Below are 15898 nucleotides of genomic sequence, written 5' to 3' on the forward strand. Positions count from 1 at the left end.
ACAGAGAGACCCAGGTCATTCACCTGACCCAGAGGTCATTTCACCTGGCCTAGGGGTAGAGAGAGAGAGAGAGAGAGAGAGAGAGAGAGAGAGAGAGAGAGAGAGAGAGAGAGAGAGAGAGAGAGAGAGAGAGAGAGAGAGAGAGAGAGGTCATTCACCTGGCCCAGGTCACCGCATGAGGTTACTGACCTGACCCAGAAAGAGACAGACCCCAGGTCATTCAAGTGAGGTGTTCACCTGACCCAAGGAGGAAAAAGGAAGAGGTCATATTCACCTGACCCAGGGGTAGAGAGAGAGAGAGAGAGAGAGAGAGAGAGAGAGAGAGAGAGAGAGAGAGAGAGAGAGAGAGAGAGAGAGAGAGAGACTCTGAGGGTCATTGACCCAGCCTGGGTAAAGCGGCTGTTCAACTGTTCGTGGAAGTTTAATCTATTCAGTATCATGAAAAGTGAATGAAGAGACATTCAGCACGAGGGAGAACGATATGATGGTTCTCCACTTTGCTCAGAGGGACTGAACAGTTACCAACCTGAAGTGGAGTGACTGAACAGTTACCAACCTGAAGTGGAGTGACTGAACAGTTACCAACCTGCAGTGGAGTGACTGAACAGTTGTCCAGTTGAAGTAACTGAACAGTTATCCAGTTAAAGAAAAGTGATTGAAAATTATCCAGTTGAAGAGGAGTGACTGAACAGTTACCAACCGAAGAGGAAATAGTGAACAGTTAAAAACTTGAAGAGAAGTGAATGAACAGTTACCCACTTGAGAGAAGAAACTGAAGAATCACCCACTGGTGATGAGTTACTGAACAGTTATTCATAGTAACGGAGGGTGACTGAACACTTATCCACAGTAAGGGAGGATGACTGAACACTTATCCACAGTAAGGGAGGGTGACTGAACACTTATCCACAGTAAGGGAGGGTGACTGAACACTTATCCACAGTAAGGGAGGGTGACTGAACACTTATCCACAGTAAGGGAGGGTGACTGAACACTTATCCACAGTAAGGGAGGATGACTGAACACTTATCCACAATAAGGGAGGGTGACTGAACACTTATCCACAGTAAGGGAGGGTGACTGAACACTTATCCACAGTAAGGGAGGATGACTGAACACTTATCCACAGTAAGGGAGGATGACTGAACAGTTATCCACAGTAAGGGAGGATGACTGAACACTTATCCACAGTAAGGGAGGATGACTGAACAGTTATCCACAGTAAGGGAGGATGACTGAACACTTATCCACAGTAAGGGAGGATGACTGAACACTTATCCACAGTAAGGGAGGATGACTGAACAGTTATCCACAGTAAGGGAGGATGACTGAACACTTATCCACAGTAAGGGAGGATGACTGAACAGTTATCCACAGTAAGGGAGGATGACTGAACAGTTATCCACAGTAAGGGAGGATGACTGAACAGTTATCCACAGTAAGGGAGGGTGACTGAACTGTTGTCCATTTATCCAGGGATGATGACTGAACAGTTATCCACCTTGAGGGAGGATAAATGAAGGTATTCACCGTAAGTGAGGGTGAGTGAACAGTTATCCACAGCGAGGGAGAGTGAGGGAACAGTCATCCACCTCAAGTGTAAGTGTGAAGTCATTCCTCATTCATGCCCCTCGCTCGAGGTGAGGTAAGGTGAGGCGAGCAGTGGGTGGAGATGAATGTGTGCTTTAACGGAAGCATTGGGAAGTTATGTGGAGACAAAAATCAAAACTTGATAGATAGATAGATAGATAGATAGATAGATCGATAGATAGAGATAGATAGATAGAGACAGATAGATAGATATAGATAGATACATAGACAGACAGACAGACAATTAGATAGAGATAGATAGAAAGATAGATAGACAGACAGATAGATAGATGTAGATAGATAAATAGACAGACAGGCAGACAGGTAGATAGACAGATAGACAGATAGACAGACAGACAGATCTCTCCCCGCACAATATTACCCATATAATATAACTCAAATATATTACCCATATACCTAACCTAACCTTGCTTATCACTTCCTGGTTATATCTGGGCATATCTGGCTTCTAATTTGGGGAAAATGAACTACTGGTGAAAAATGAATACTGAATAATATATATATGCATTCCATTTGCAATCTGTCCATTATACTAAGTGCTTATCACATGAGTTTAATTATTCACTGGGGGTGATGGGAGGAGGCCCACGATCATTCATTCATTCACAAGAGGTTTTACTCACCAGTCATGACTCATCCATTCATCCAGGAGATTCATGCCTTCACAATGAGACCAGACTCTCAGAGACTGGTGTGGTGGGAGAGAGGTACACATGATTGAGAGTGTAATCTTGTGTAACCAAGTGTGATTAAGTGTAACTAAGGCTTGGATAATGTCAGCAAGCGATCTGATACGACGTATCTATCAGGTCTAATTGCTTAATGCATCTATTGTGCTGCTGTCAACTGCTCTGACTGGTACTTCATTCCACAACTTAACAGCCTCGTTCAAGACACAGTTGCTACTTGGCCTCATTCGAAGTAACACGTTTGCCCACCAGTTCTTGTCTGACTACAAGCGACATCGAACTCCGAAGTAGCTGATTAGATCAAGACTAACAAATCCTTTGAAAATCTCTTAATACCTGTGTTAGATCACCTGTTTACCTTTCTCTTTTCTAAGCTGAATAGGTTTAGGGTCATCTAGCCGGCTCTCATAGGATCTGTTCCTCAGTCCGGTGATCAATTTGGCTCTTCGTTTCTCTTCGCTATCCATCTTGTCTACGTCTTTACGAAGTAGAATGGCAAAAACTGACGACAGTACACAAGTTGGAGACGTGCCGATGAACTGCACAGGGCAAGTATTGTTTACTTACTGTACAGAGCAATTATTGTTTATATTGTTTACTTACTGTACAGGGCGAGTATTGTTTACATTGTTTACTTGCTGTGCAACGCAAGTATTGTTTATATTGCTTACTTACTGTCCTGAGCAAGTATTGTTTATATTGTTTACTTACTGTCCAGAGCAAGTATTGTTTATATTGTTTACTTACTGTATAGGGCAAGTATTGTTTATATCATTTACTTACTGTACAGGACACGTATTGTCTATATTGTTAACTTACTGTACAGGGCAGGTATTGTTTACATAGTTTACTTACTGTACAGGACACGTATTGTTTATATTGTTTACGTACTGTACAGAGCACTATTGTTTACATTATTAACGTACTGTACAGGGCAAGTATAGTTAATATGTTTTACTTACTGTACAGGGCAAGTTTTGTTTAGTTTACTTGCTGTACAGGGCAAGTAATGTTTATATTGTTTACTTACTGTACTGGGCGAGTATTGTCTATAGCTTACTTGTTGCACGGGGCAAGTATTGTTTACTTGGGCTTAAATTCGAAAGCCCTGGCACTTATCAAAATGGATTCCCTTCATTCATTTACTGACACCAGAGAACAGTGGACCTGGTGATCGTCTGAACTCAATATGTCATAACTACAGAGAGGTTTCATGACACTTTAAGGACACGAGGGCAGTAACACGCTACTAAGTTAGGAACTTGGCACAATTCCCAGTACACACAGGTCCATGATAACGCTTCGTCTATACACTGTACTGGAGGATCACACACACACACCCACTGAGGCGTCAGATCCCATACCATCTCACGTTCATAGGTTCAGATCGCCCTGAAGAACTCGTCGGTGTGTCATCTGATCCGTGTTGATATCACCTCCGTCCCAGAGTGGCCCCATGGTAATTAGCATGTGAGGAGGGAGTGTCATCCCCATCATTATCCCCTCGTGAGGACATGAGGGAAGAACCAATCTGAGATGATCTACATCCTTTCCATTCCTCTCCCGTCACCTGGCTGCATCGGGTATATTGGATGTTCCTCCTGCAGTGGCTCCGCGAGGCCAAATGTCTGGTCGTATCGGTTGGCCTCCTCCCTAGGTAGCTGGTATCGGAATCTAATAAGTCGATGCGAGGTTAGTGAGTGCGTGGGAGGGAAGACAGAGTGGGTGTGTGTGTGAGGAGGGAGGGGGTGGGTGTGTGTGGAGGGGATGGTGTGTGTATGGAAGGGAGGGACTGTGCTCAGGTGTGTGTGTGTGTGTGTGTGTGTGTGTGTGTGTAAAATGTAGGATCTCTCTCTCTCTCTCTCTCTCTCTCTCTCTCTCTCTCTCTCTCTCTCTCTCTCTCTCTCACCTGGTATATGTGCTGGGGCGTGACGTCGTCCAGGTCTTCCCCGAAGAGCGAGACGCAGTCTTCGACCTGGTCGGCCGCCAACACCACGGAGGAGTTGCTAGCCACGTCCCAGCTGGCGTTGGCCGATATAGCATCTCCATAGGCGAGGACAGTGGTTGGTACGACGCCCATGGCTCTTCTACTCGCCGCCCCACGCCCACCCACACCGCCCACACCGCGCGACCACCACTCCTTTCCACTCCCGTTCTCTCGTTCCTCTAACACTGCTTCAGCCTCGTGTAGGAGACCTTGCCAGGGGAGATAACCAATTCAATCTTTGGTTTTCAACATTTTCTTTCTCATGTATATCCTTTCGGTAAATCCTGACTTAACGTTTCCTCGCGTCGAAGACTTCCATCTACATCACGTGTGACGCACTGTGACGCCCACTAACCAACCCAATCCACCATTCTTTATCTATACTTATAATTTTCTGAAAGTTAGATCATGAATGTATATACATATATATATATATTTCTCTCTTAAAGTTTTCTTTATGGAATGCCTTTCCCCCACCCCCACGAGACTCGTTGGATAATTTCGCAAGATATTTCCCTTTTTTTTCTCTCTCTTTTTCTCATTCTACAACAGAGGCAGTGTGACCCCTCACTTCGGCGTCCGTGGGAGCCCTCATCAAAGGGAGACGTCCACAAAATTCCCAAACATTATGTCTGAAGAGGAATGACGCCTCTTGTTATCCTCCGTCTCTCAGGGCAAATTGGCGTCGGCCCTCACTACCAGGATATATCCCTCACTTATCTATCTCATTTCCAGATCTTCCTCACGTCCTACTTGTCCTGGAGGTCCAGGAAGGATGGTTCCAGGATGTGGTCATCAGCTGGCTCTGGAAGGGAGACAGATAGTGGGGTAAGTAAACGCTTCGTTGATCGAGAAAGGAATACAATATATATATAAATACAAATCATTCTCTTTATGTTATATATCTACATATATTTATCTATTTCAGAGTTGATCGCCGTTTCCCGCGTCAGCGAGGTAGCGCTAGGAAATAGACTAAGAACGACCCATCCACTCATATACACACACATATATACATAAACGCCCATACACGTACATATATACATACAAATTCACAGACATATACATAAATATACATGTACATATTCGTACTTGCTTGCCTTCAAATGGCTGACAGTCGGCACAGCTCACACGTCTCTGTAATACCTAGATAAATATAACATTTTCCCATGGTAAGATGAGGATCCGAGTGAGGACGAAAGGTGGTTATAAGTCACTGAGAGTCTGAAGGTCTGTTGGCTTCGGTTTTCTGTAGATACACACGAAGTCTTGCAATCAACGGAGTCTGATTGCAGAGGAGGAATAGTAGCATCAGTCATCATCAATAATACAGTTGTTATAGACTCTGTCTCTTTGGGATCTAATGCCTCGATCTGTCGCTTGGATGTGACAAGGACATTACCTCTTCCATCATCAAGGCTTTGGATAAATACCTGAGGGATGGCAACCTATTACCACATCCTACACTAGTGAATGAATCTTCTCCATCATGGTAATCCACTTAGCGTTCCCCAAGCTACCGAAACACTGAAGGCCTATTAAGCAATAAGATGGAGAAGGCCTTTGACGCATTAAGACCTGTCACCAGTGTGGAATGCTTCAGCAGCCTGATACGTCACCACAGAGCAAGCTCTGCAAGAGAAGGTTCAAGCACAAGCACAACCCGGTCACCAATGGCTAATCCAAAGCAGTCTTGAACCCACAGCGATGTACAGGCTGGTAAGGCCGTCTTTATCCCCCTCCCATCTGGGTCAGCAGGAGGCTTTTATCTTGACCCCAACTCATTAAGGATATTGTTAACTCAGCTATCGGTTCCGGCGGCCGAGATCTTTCTAAACGAACGTGCCAGACTTCTGAACCAGAGCTGACGGCCACATCCCATCGCCCACCACGCCTATTTCCTCCTCAGCGTTCGGCTCCAGAAATATGGTGTCATAAGACCAAGTAACGTAGGAACCTTCCCTCGTTGTCTGGTCACTAGGGCGGCTGTCAGAAGCAACATCAGTGAGGCAGCCACCTTTCTGATCCTCAAGCAACTGGGTTTTAGCAGTGCAGTGGAGGGTGAAGCACCAGCTTTCACTGCGCCAGCTTACCTTCGTCGCTTCGCTTGTGATAAAGACGAGGTCAGATTAGATTTCATGAACGTTTTTAATTTCCTGAGAGACTTTACCACTGGAGAAAGTCACTGGCACGTAAGACCTATTCAACCTTAAGTCTGTTTTTTGTCTTGTCTCAGAAGTAATTACAGACAGCCTGGCTAGCGAGCTAAAAGACATTTGGTTCTTGAGTGATGGTACCTTGACAGGCACTGTAAAGTCTCTGTCTGCTGACGTCGCTCTTGTGAAAGAGTTTAGAGAACAGCGAAGCTTTCCCTTGAGCCTTGTGTTGAGATAATCATCGCTAGCTCAGAGGCCGGTGAGAGGGTGCTCACAGTACTGCCGGGAGCTATTTTGACTGTTAACCCGGAGGGCAAACATCCTGCTTGTTACGCGCACTTGGGCTCCACGGCCGCCGCTCGTGTCACTGTGGAAAAAAAGGAGAACTGGAAGACTTAAAAAGGTTTGGAAGACAGAATTAACACCCTAGGCGAACACGAGAGGCGTTGCCTCCTTCCCCAAGTCAACTTAGTTCCTCGGATTTTCTCAGTGTTCCTACAGTGAGAGAGGACCAAGGAAGAATCAAAGAGAAGACTGAACCTCCGACGAAAAGACTTGCAGTGGGAAAAAGCAGTCCTCCCTGTTATTGGCATAGAAATCCCGAGCACACACCTCTACCCTCTTCCATATTCAGGTCTCGAACACTCAAAATCTTTTTCTCTCCATCCTTCAATCTCCATTTCGGTCTCTCCATTCTCTTTGTCTCCACTTCTGACACATATACTCTCTTGGTCAACTTCTGATCGCTCATTCTCTCCATAGGTCCAAACCATATCAGCAAGCCCTCTCCAACTCTCAACCCCACTCTTCTCATTACAACACCACTCTCCTACCCTATGATTTCTTTCTCGAGCAAACCACCCCACACTATAGTGTCTTGAAACACCTTATTTCCAATACATTCACCCTCTTCCGTACATCTATAGGCCATGCCTCGCATCCACACAACACGGCTGGAGCTGCTGTACCTTCAAACATACCCATCATCACCCTCCCAGATAGTGATCTCTCTTTCCAAACATTCCTCAATGCTCCCAGATCCTTCGCCCCCTTACCCACCTTATGACTCACCTCAACTTCCATGGTTCTATTTGCTGTCAAATCCACTCACAGGTATCTGTAACTCTTCACGTTCTTCAAATTTTCTCCATTCAAACTTACACTCTAGCTAACCTGTCTCTTTGCGCCGCTTGAGCGTAATATTATTGTCTTTATTCACATTTACTCTTAACTTTCTCTTTTACCACACTTTCCAAACTGAAATACCCGCGGCGTGTCATCAGTAAGCATATATATATATATATATATATATATATATATATATATATATATATATATATATATATATATATATATATGTATATATATATATATATATATATATATATATATATATATATATATATATATATATATATATATATTTTTCTTTTCTTCTTTTTCTTTCAAACTATTCGCCATTTCCCCCATTAGCGAGGTAGCATCAAGAACAGAGGACTGGGCCCCTGAGGGAACACCCCCACCTGGCCCAATTCTCCGTTCCCTCCCTTGGGGAAAAAAAAAAAAAAAAAAAAAAAAAAAAAACGAGAGGGGAGGATTTCCAGCCCCCCGCTCCCTCCCCTTTTAGTCGCCTTCTACGACACGCAGGGAATACGTGGGAAGTATTCTTAATCCCCTATCCCCAGGGAAGAATTATATATATATATATATATATATATATATATATATATATATATATATATATATATATATATATATATATGTATATAATTATTTTTCCTCAGTGTAGGCCACATGAATTTATATATTTTCCTCACACGTTCTGTGGTGCAAAATTCCTTGGAGGTTTAATACACATGCCAGTTGTTGCTGCCAGAGGGTGTGGGAGGTGTTGGTGAGGGTAAGCATGTTTTTGGATCTTCTGTCTTTACTGAGTCCAATTACCTTAGTGTAATTGGTTGACGGTGGGCAGAGAAGCACGGCGGAAACCTATGATATAGGGGGGGTGAGGAGGGCCCAACCGAGCCTTCTCACATTTGTCTTTACAATGTACTCTCTCTCTCTCTCTCTCTCTCTCTCTCTCTCTCTCTCTCTCTCTCTCTCTCTCTCTCTCTCTCTCTCTCTCTTCTCCTTAACAAATGAATGAGACATACATGACAGATAAACAGATAGATAGATAGACAGATAGATAGACAGATAGATAGAGAGAGAGAGAGAGAGAGAGAGAGAGAGAGAGAGAGAGAGAGAGAGAGAGAGAGAATCACTCCCTCGTTTTCAATTTCCAAATCATTTTTATTTCTTTCTTTCTTTCTCGTCTCCACTACACAACCAACACCCTTTCTTTCACTCCCCCCACCTTCCCACTTCAGCAACACTCACTTCTTTTTTCTCTTTTTTCCCCACTCTCTTTACAACCTGTCTCCCCGTCTCCCATTTTCTGTGACGAAGTGGAACGCTGTGTTTCCTCTCCTTCTCCCCCCCCCCCCACTCGGCGTTAATGAGTGACACATGTTCATTGTCACAACGAGACGATTTACCACACAATTCATTACCGTTTGCACCACAATAGGACCTTCGAGCACACCAGAGGAAAAAAATAAGAAAAAAAGAAAAAGAAAATGAGAAACTCACAGAAAACGGGGACTCGGCCTCTTAATTTGTGAGTGCGGATGGTGGCGATGGGGGTGGGGGTGGGGGTGGGGTGGGGTGTGGCCTGTCTGTCTACGCATGATGGACGGAGTCTTTCACAGACAGACGGGGAAGGGTAAGAGGAAGCATTATGGACCGAACTAGGTTGAAAGAAACATTCTCACACAGATTCCAGGCTCGTCCTGTCATAATCACATCGAGTTTGTCTCGTGTGCGGAAATGTGACGCACTTTGTTTTTTCTCCTCTCCTTCCTCGTGAGGGAGATAGATAGATAGATAGATAGAAAGAATATATATATATATATATATATATATATATATATATATATATATATATATATATATATATATATATATTTCTTTTTTTTGTGCTTTGTCGCTGTCTCCCGCGTTTGCGAGGTAGCGCAAGGAAACAGACGAAAGAAATGGCCCAACCCACCCCCATACACATGTATATACATACGTCCACACACGCAAATATACATACCTACACAGCTTTCCATGGTTTACCCCAGACGCTTCACATGCCCTGATTCAATCCACTGACAGCACGTCAACCCCGGTATACCACATCGCTCCAATTCACTCTATTCCTTGCCCTCCTTTCACCCTCCTGCATGTTCAGGCCCCGATCACACAAAATCTTTTTCACTTCATCTTTCCACCTCCAATTTGGTCTCCCTCTTCTCCTCGTTCCCTCCACCTCCGACACATATATCCTCTTGGTCAATCTTTCCTCACTCATTCTCTCCATGTGCCCAAACCATTTCAAAACACCCTCTTCTGCTCTCTCAACCACGCTCTTTTTATTTCCACACATCTCTCTTACCCTTACGTTACTTACTCGATCAAACCACCTCACACCACACATTGTCCTCAAACATCTCATTTCCAGCACATCCATCCTCCTGCGCACAACTCTATCCATAGCCCACGCCTCGCAACCATACAACATTGTTGGAACCACTATTCCTTCAAACATACCCATTTTTGCTTTCCGAGATAATGTTCTCGACTTCCACACATTCTTCAAGGCTCCCAGAATTTTCGCCCCCTCCCCCACCCTATGATCCACTTCCGCTTCCATGGTTCCATCCGCTGCCAGATCCACTCCCAGATATCTAAAACACTTCACTTCCTCCAGTTTTTCTCCATTCAAACTCACCTCCCAATTGACTTGACCCTCAACCCTACTGTACCTAATAACCTTGCTCTTATTCACATTAACTCTTAACTTTCTTCTTTCACACACTTTACCAAACTAAGTCACCAGCTTCTGCAGTTTCTCACATGAATCAGCCAACAGCGCTGTATCATCAGCGAACAACAACTGACTCACTTCCCAAGCTCTCTCATCCACAACAGACTTCATACAACAGCCAGGATCGAACCCGGGACCCCTGTGCAAGAGGCAGGCATGCTAACCGCTAGGCTATGGGACTGTATAATAGGAAACAACTATTCGAAATACTAAGTACTCGAATACCCTTCGTCTCACAATGGTGAGCAATTAGCGGTTAGCATGCCTGCCTCTTGCACAGGGGTCCCGGGTTCGATCCTGGCTGTTGGAGGTTTGTATGTTCTATGAAGGTGCGCGTTGATATGCACTTTATTCGTATATATATAGATAGATAAACAGATAGATAGATAGACAAATAGATAGATAGATAGATAAATAGATGGACAAATAGATAGATAAATAGATAGATAGAAATATAGATAGATAGATAGACATAGATTAGAAAGATAGATAGATAGAAAGACAGATATACATATATATATATATATATATATATATATATATATATATATATATATATATATATATATATATATATACAGAGAGAGAGAGAGAGAGAGAGAGAGAGAGAGAGAGAGAGAGAGAGAGAGAGAGAGAGAGAGAGAGAGAGTTTGAAAAATACGAAATAGAATGGAGGCTGATAAAGCAATTAAATGGCGCACAAACTGCGTAAAGAGATCTGGAATAGGAAAGAAAACATTTTGTAAAGGGACATGGAATAGGGAAAAAATTGTAATGGGGCATGGAATAGGGAAGAAAATATTTCTTAATAGGGCATGGAATAGGGAAGAAAATATTTCTTAATAGGGCATGGAATAGGGAAGAAAACATTGAGTAAATAGACATGGAATTGGGAAGAAAATATTTCTTAATAGGGCATGGAATAGGGAAGAAAATATTTCTTAATAGGGCATGGAATAGGGAAGAAAACATTGAGTAAATAGACATGGAATTGGGAAGAAAACATTTTGTACACATGGACTGTGGAGGAAAACATTGATGATTTATTCGACTCCAGATTATCATCAACGTATTGCATTCTATAGTAAGAATAAGTTACATTTTCAAACGCAGTAACAGCCCGTACAACCTACTGTGCATACTAGGGGAACAACGCAGACAACTGCATACAGTGCGTACCACACCCGAGCAATGAAGGCAAGACGCGTCAATACTTCTTGCCCGAACACATTTAGTATTCATAATGCATGTATGTGTGGCTACAGGGAGATGAATCACGAACACGGTGGGAGATACGAGGGAAACTGAGACACAAAGATCCGGGCGTGTTGTCTTGATAATCTATATCTTCAGGATTTACAGAGATGATGAACCCTTAAATCCCCCCCCACCCCTCCTGGGATTACAGAGGTAATGAAGGTTTGTTTATTAACTTTAAATCCTAAAAGATATGAAATACGTCCGGACCCTTCGCGTTTCATTCTTCCCCGTGGCCACCACCATGTAAGCGATGGCAGAATCCAGACGAAAACCTCAGAGACTGGAGACAAAGTGTGTGTGTGTGTGTGTGTGTGTGTGTATGTGTGTGTGTATTGGGTGTAATTGGGTGTAGGGAAGGCACACAACACACACACACACACACACACGGAACAAGTGCAGCAATATGGGCTCTCATCCCCTGGGTGTTCACGAGGAAGAGACACGAAAAGAGAAAATTTCAGGCGAGGCAGATCACCCGCCTTTCATCCCTCATAGACCTCACAGATAGGCCAAGTAAGATGCCTTACATCACTAGCGCAGGATCATCCAGGATCAAAGGGATGAAATAGACCTCACTCAGTGACCCGTTGAGACTAATGTAAGGGCGGAAGTAAAGTTTCCCAAGCCAGAATGAGACATGAAGCCGATAAATATCACACAAGATGAGGAAGGGAAGGAGAACTCACCCTGATAGTGTGTAGAGACACCAAAATTAGGAAGAGGGAAAGTGGTATGGATTCAACGATGAACCAGGAGGAGAAGGCAGGCTCCCTCGGTCTCAAGGTAGATGGGGAATCGAGGGTGTTATTAAAGGGTGTGGAACCCCTTGACAACAGCTGAAGGCGACAGTTTGATAGAATTAAAGAGGTAGGGTTAAAGTATTTGCTGAGGATCGCAGAGTGCCCCTAAGTTTTATGAGTCTGAAGGTAATAAAGAAAAAAACATTCGAGGGTAGTGTCAAGATAACTGTGGATCTATTAGACAAGTTGGGCACCTTGGCGATATGGATGGCGAACTGGAGGAAACTTTCACATAGACCGAGGGCCAGCTGGGACACTGGAACGGAACGCTTGCCGGAACGGAACAGGTCAGTTATGGTGGATTTTGGTCTGCAAGAAAGTCATCGTGATAGTTGGAGGGATAGAACTCAGGAGGAAAAACAGAACGTCGTGGACATACTGGAACCCCTAGCCATGGATAGGACCGGAAGGAAAGGGGATACACCGCGAGAAAGGGATGGAACGGCCATTAGAAGAAGCATTTTTAGAATAGGCGGAATCAATGAAGGACTCTTTAGGCTCGCCTGCAAACTGAGACATTCAAAAGAGTCTGTTTAAAGAAGGACTTAAAAAAATCCAGAGAGACACGACAGAGGAAGAAGGACTCAAAGATCAACCAGGCACTAGACACGGATCCCTATCCAGTAAGAGAAGCTGAGGAGGAGTTTGTCCAGTAAGAAGGCTTATGTTAAAAATCACGTATGCAAATGATGATGGGTTGGTGAGGAATGGGAGAGGAGTTGGAATTTAAGGATCGAGTGGAAAAGATTGGGGGGGGGGGGGGGGGGGGGGGGGGCTAGACATCATAGGGAGGAAAGTTGAGGCTAAACCCTCCATCACACATGTGGCCTTCCAGGAGAGGTAAAGATTTAATTACAAGAGAGAGAGAGAGAGAGAGAGAGAGAGAGAGAGAGAGAGAGAGAGAGAGAGAGAGAGAGAGAGGGAGGGGGGGGTGGCTTATCCCTAACGGGAAATGAAACTAGGAAATCCCAAGAGGTGAGGTTTCACAGTGGATACTTTACGACTGTAGTTGAGGAAATCTTTGCAATAACATCACTGGTGTACACTTGTCCCAGCTCCGCACCCACGAAGATCGGACGACCATTACTTGATCGAGGTGGGAGAAGGGGAAGAGTCCAGATGGCACAGGGTATACAGTGGAGGAGTTCAGATGGCACAGGGTATACAGTGGAGGAGTCCAGATGGCACAGGGTATACAGTGGAGGAGTCCAGATGGCACAGGGTATACAGTGGAGGAGTCCAGATGGCACAGGGTATACAGTGGAGGAGTCCAGATGGCACAGGGTATACAGTGGAGGAGTCCAGATGGCACAGGGTATACAGTGGAGGAGTCCAGATGGCACAGGGTATACAGTGGAGGAGTCCAGATGGCACAGGGTATACAGTGGAGGAGTCCAGATGGCATAGGGTATACAGTGGAGGAGTCCAGATGGCACAGGGTATACAGTGGAGGAGTCCAGATGGCACAGGGTATACAGTGAAGATCGTCGTGCTAAGCGCCCGTACAGTTCGCATTCTTGGGTCGACCCAACTGAGAGTGACTGGTACATATTAGATCTTCAAGTGAGGAGGGAGGGAACAAGAGGAGATTGAAGCTCGCAGGAGGCGTGTGGGAGAACTCCTGTTCCACCAGCATATATTAGATGTCACAAGGGGCCATCATCTGGGATAGCCTTAGTCTCCAGACACAGTGTGCTGGAAACTGAACACATTACCTGTGGACGTCCACTTAGGGGAAATGATCACTGAGGACCAGAAATGGACGAAAAGATCGGAAGAGTAAAGTGGCTGAGCGACCTGGAGTCACTCCAGTCGAGTACGACATACGAAGAAGGCAACTAGGAGGAACCGGACTGGAAAGCCAGATTCCATAACGTGGTTGTGGAGAAATGCTACAACCCATTTTGTGAAATCTACAACCAGGGTGTAGAGATGTAGGGACGATTAGAATGGTATAGTGAGAGAGGATACGAGAATAAGTAATGAAGGAATGGTATCAACAGATGTAGTAAACCAAGAAAACGCAAGAACACACAACCGAACAGATATACGAAACACACAAGTCCAAGCTGCACACTGGAATGATTCCGGAGCGCCAGATATATCGTCATCAGAATGAGACAGAAGAAAGGGACAGGGCACGTGAGCTGTGGCAGGAACGTACTCGAAAAAGTCGAAAGATCGAACACTCAAAATCAAGGAGCTTAAAACCGGGAAATGATTATACGTAAACGTATGTGAAGAGATGTATATAAGGCTTGAGAGTGTGTCTTCTATACTCCAAGACCCAGGGAAAATGTTACCATCATCCATCAAGAATACCTTAGGATATACTGAAATGAATCCAGTAGACTTGATGAGGCTTATGAAGGAGTTTGACTCGCCTAGAGAACATGGTCCATTAGGTATCTTACCGTCTGCACTCAGGGTAATATGCAGAGACCCTCTTCAAACCAACGGTTTGAAAGATAAATTCCACCATTATGGATGAGAGCGAGGATCGCACTTATATTCAATAGAAATGATAGAGAAATAGCTCTGAACTACAGAGCAGGATCATTAACGGCCAGAGAATGCAAGAGAAGATATCCAAACGGTTACAGGAATACAAGACTGGCAAAAGCTACCTATGTGGGAGGCAACATAGAAGGAAAACATGATGAGGTGATTTGATTATCATGAGTTAATAACCACAATCCAGAATGCCTTTGATGCTCTCTGCCTCTCAGAAGACTTAATGACGCTCAACGCTCAGGATGGAATCAGAGGGTGGCTAAAACAGAGAGCAAGTACCTCTTTCTACTGTATGGGAAGGAGTTTCACACTCATGGGGCTCTGTCTCTTGAAGATTCTCTTCCACCACTGAACCTTTTTAATGCTGTTTACATTACGTCCTCGGTCATCTTGTCACACTCATCCACAACCCTTATACTACAGAAGCATTTCTTTACATCCTTATTCACAAGTTTCTGACTTAAGTTCTCCTTTGTTGTGGCAAGTGGGGAGGGACAAGCGTTCGGGGATTCTTCCTAGGCTGGGCCAAGGTTGTAAGTGTGGTCCCTCAAGGGTCAGTGCTGGGGACACTACTGTTCTTATTACAACGTAAATCATAATCTGCCATGATAGGTGGATCCCTACGTGAATATATCTTTCGTACACACACGTCCCAGGCTCTTACGCTCTACGTGAGACGATATTCAGAGGAGGAGGAACCAACACTAGATCGCTAGAACGAAGAAAGGCAATCAATGTCAATCAACACACAGTTATAAAACAGAATTTCCCATTTATCTTTGTTGTCCATCACTTCTGCTGACGACAGCAGGTGTTGAAGCCACGGATGCGTTGCACGAATTCTAAAGCAGATATCTTACAGAACATTAGCTATGCAGTGCTCAGGATCACGTCACAAATAAATACGGTCATTCCAGCTGCGATTTTCAAGGAATTAAAACACGGTCGCCTGAGCAAGATAATTATCCTTT

General features: G+C 44.3%; 1 protein-coding gene across 1 annotated transcript in view; it reads right to left on the reverse strand.

Moving 5' to 3' along the window:
* Positions 1-15898, reverse strand: part of LOC139758491 (probable G-protein coupled receptor B0563.6) — a 439395-nt gene that overhangs the window by 236948 nt on the left and 186549 nt on the right. Inside the window, exon 2 of the mRNA XM_071679982.1 lies at positions 4210-5092. Coding sequence (XP_071536083.1) covers positions 4210-4380 — 171 coding nt within the window. The 5' untranslated portion in view covers positions 4381-5092. The remainder of the gene's footprint in view (positions 1-4209; positions 5093-15898) is intronic.

This window comes from Panulirus ornatus, chromosome 30, assembly GCF_036320965.1.
Source record: "Panulirus ornatus isolate Po-2019 chromosome 30, ASM3632096v1, whole genome shotgun sequence".
Taxonomy (NCBI): Eukaryota; Metazoa; Arthropoda; class Malacostraca; order Decapoda; family Palinuridae; genus Panulirus; species Panulirus ornatus.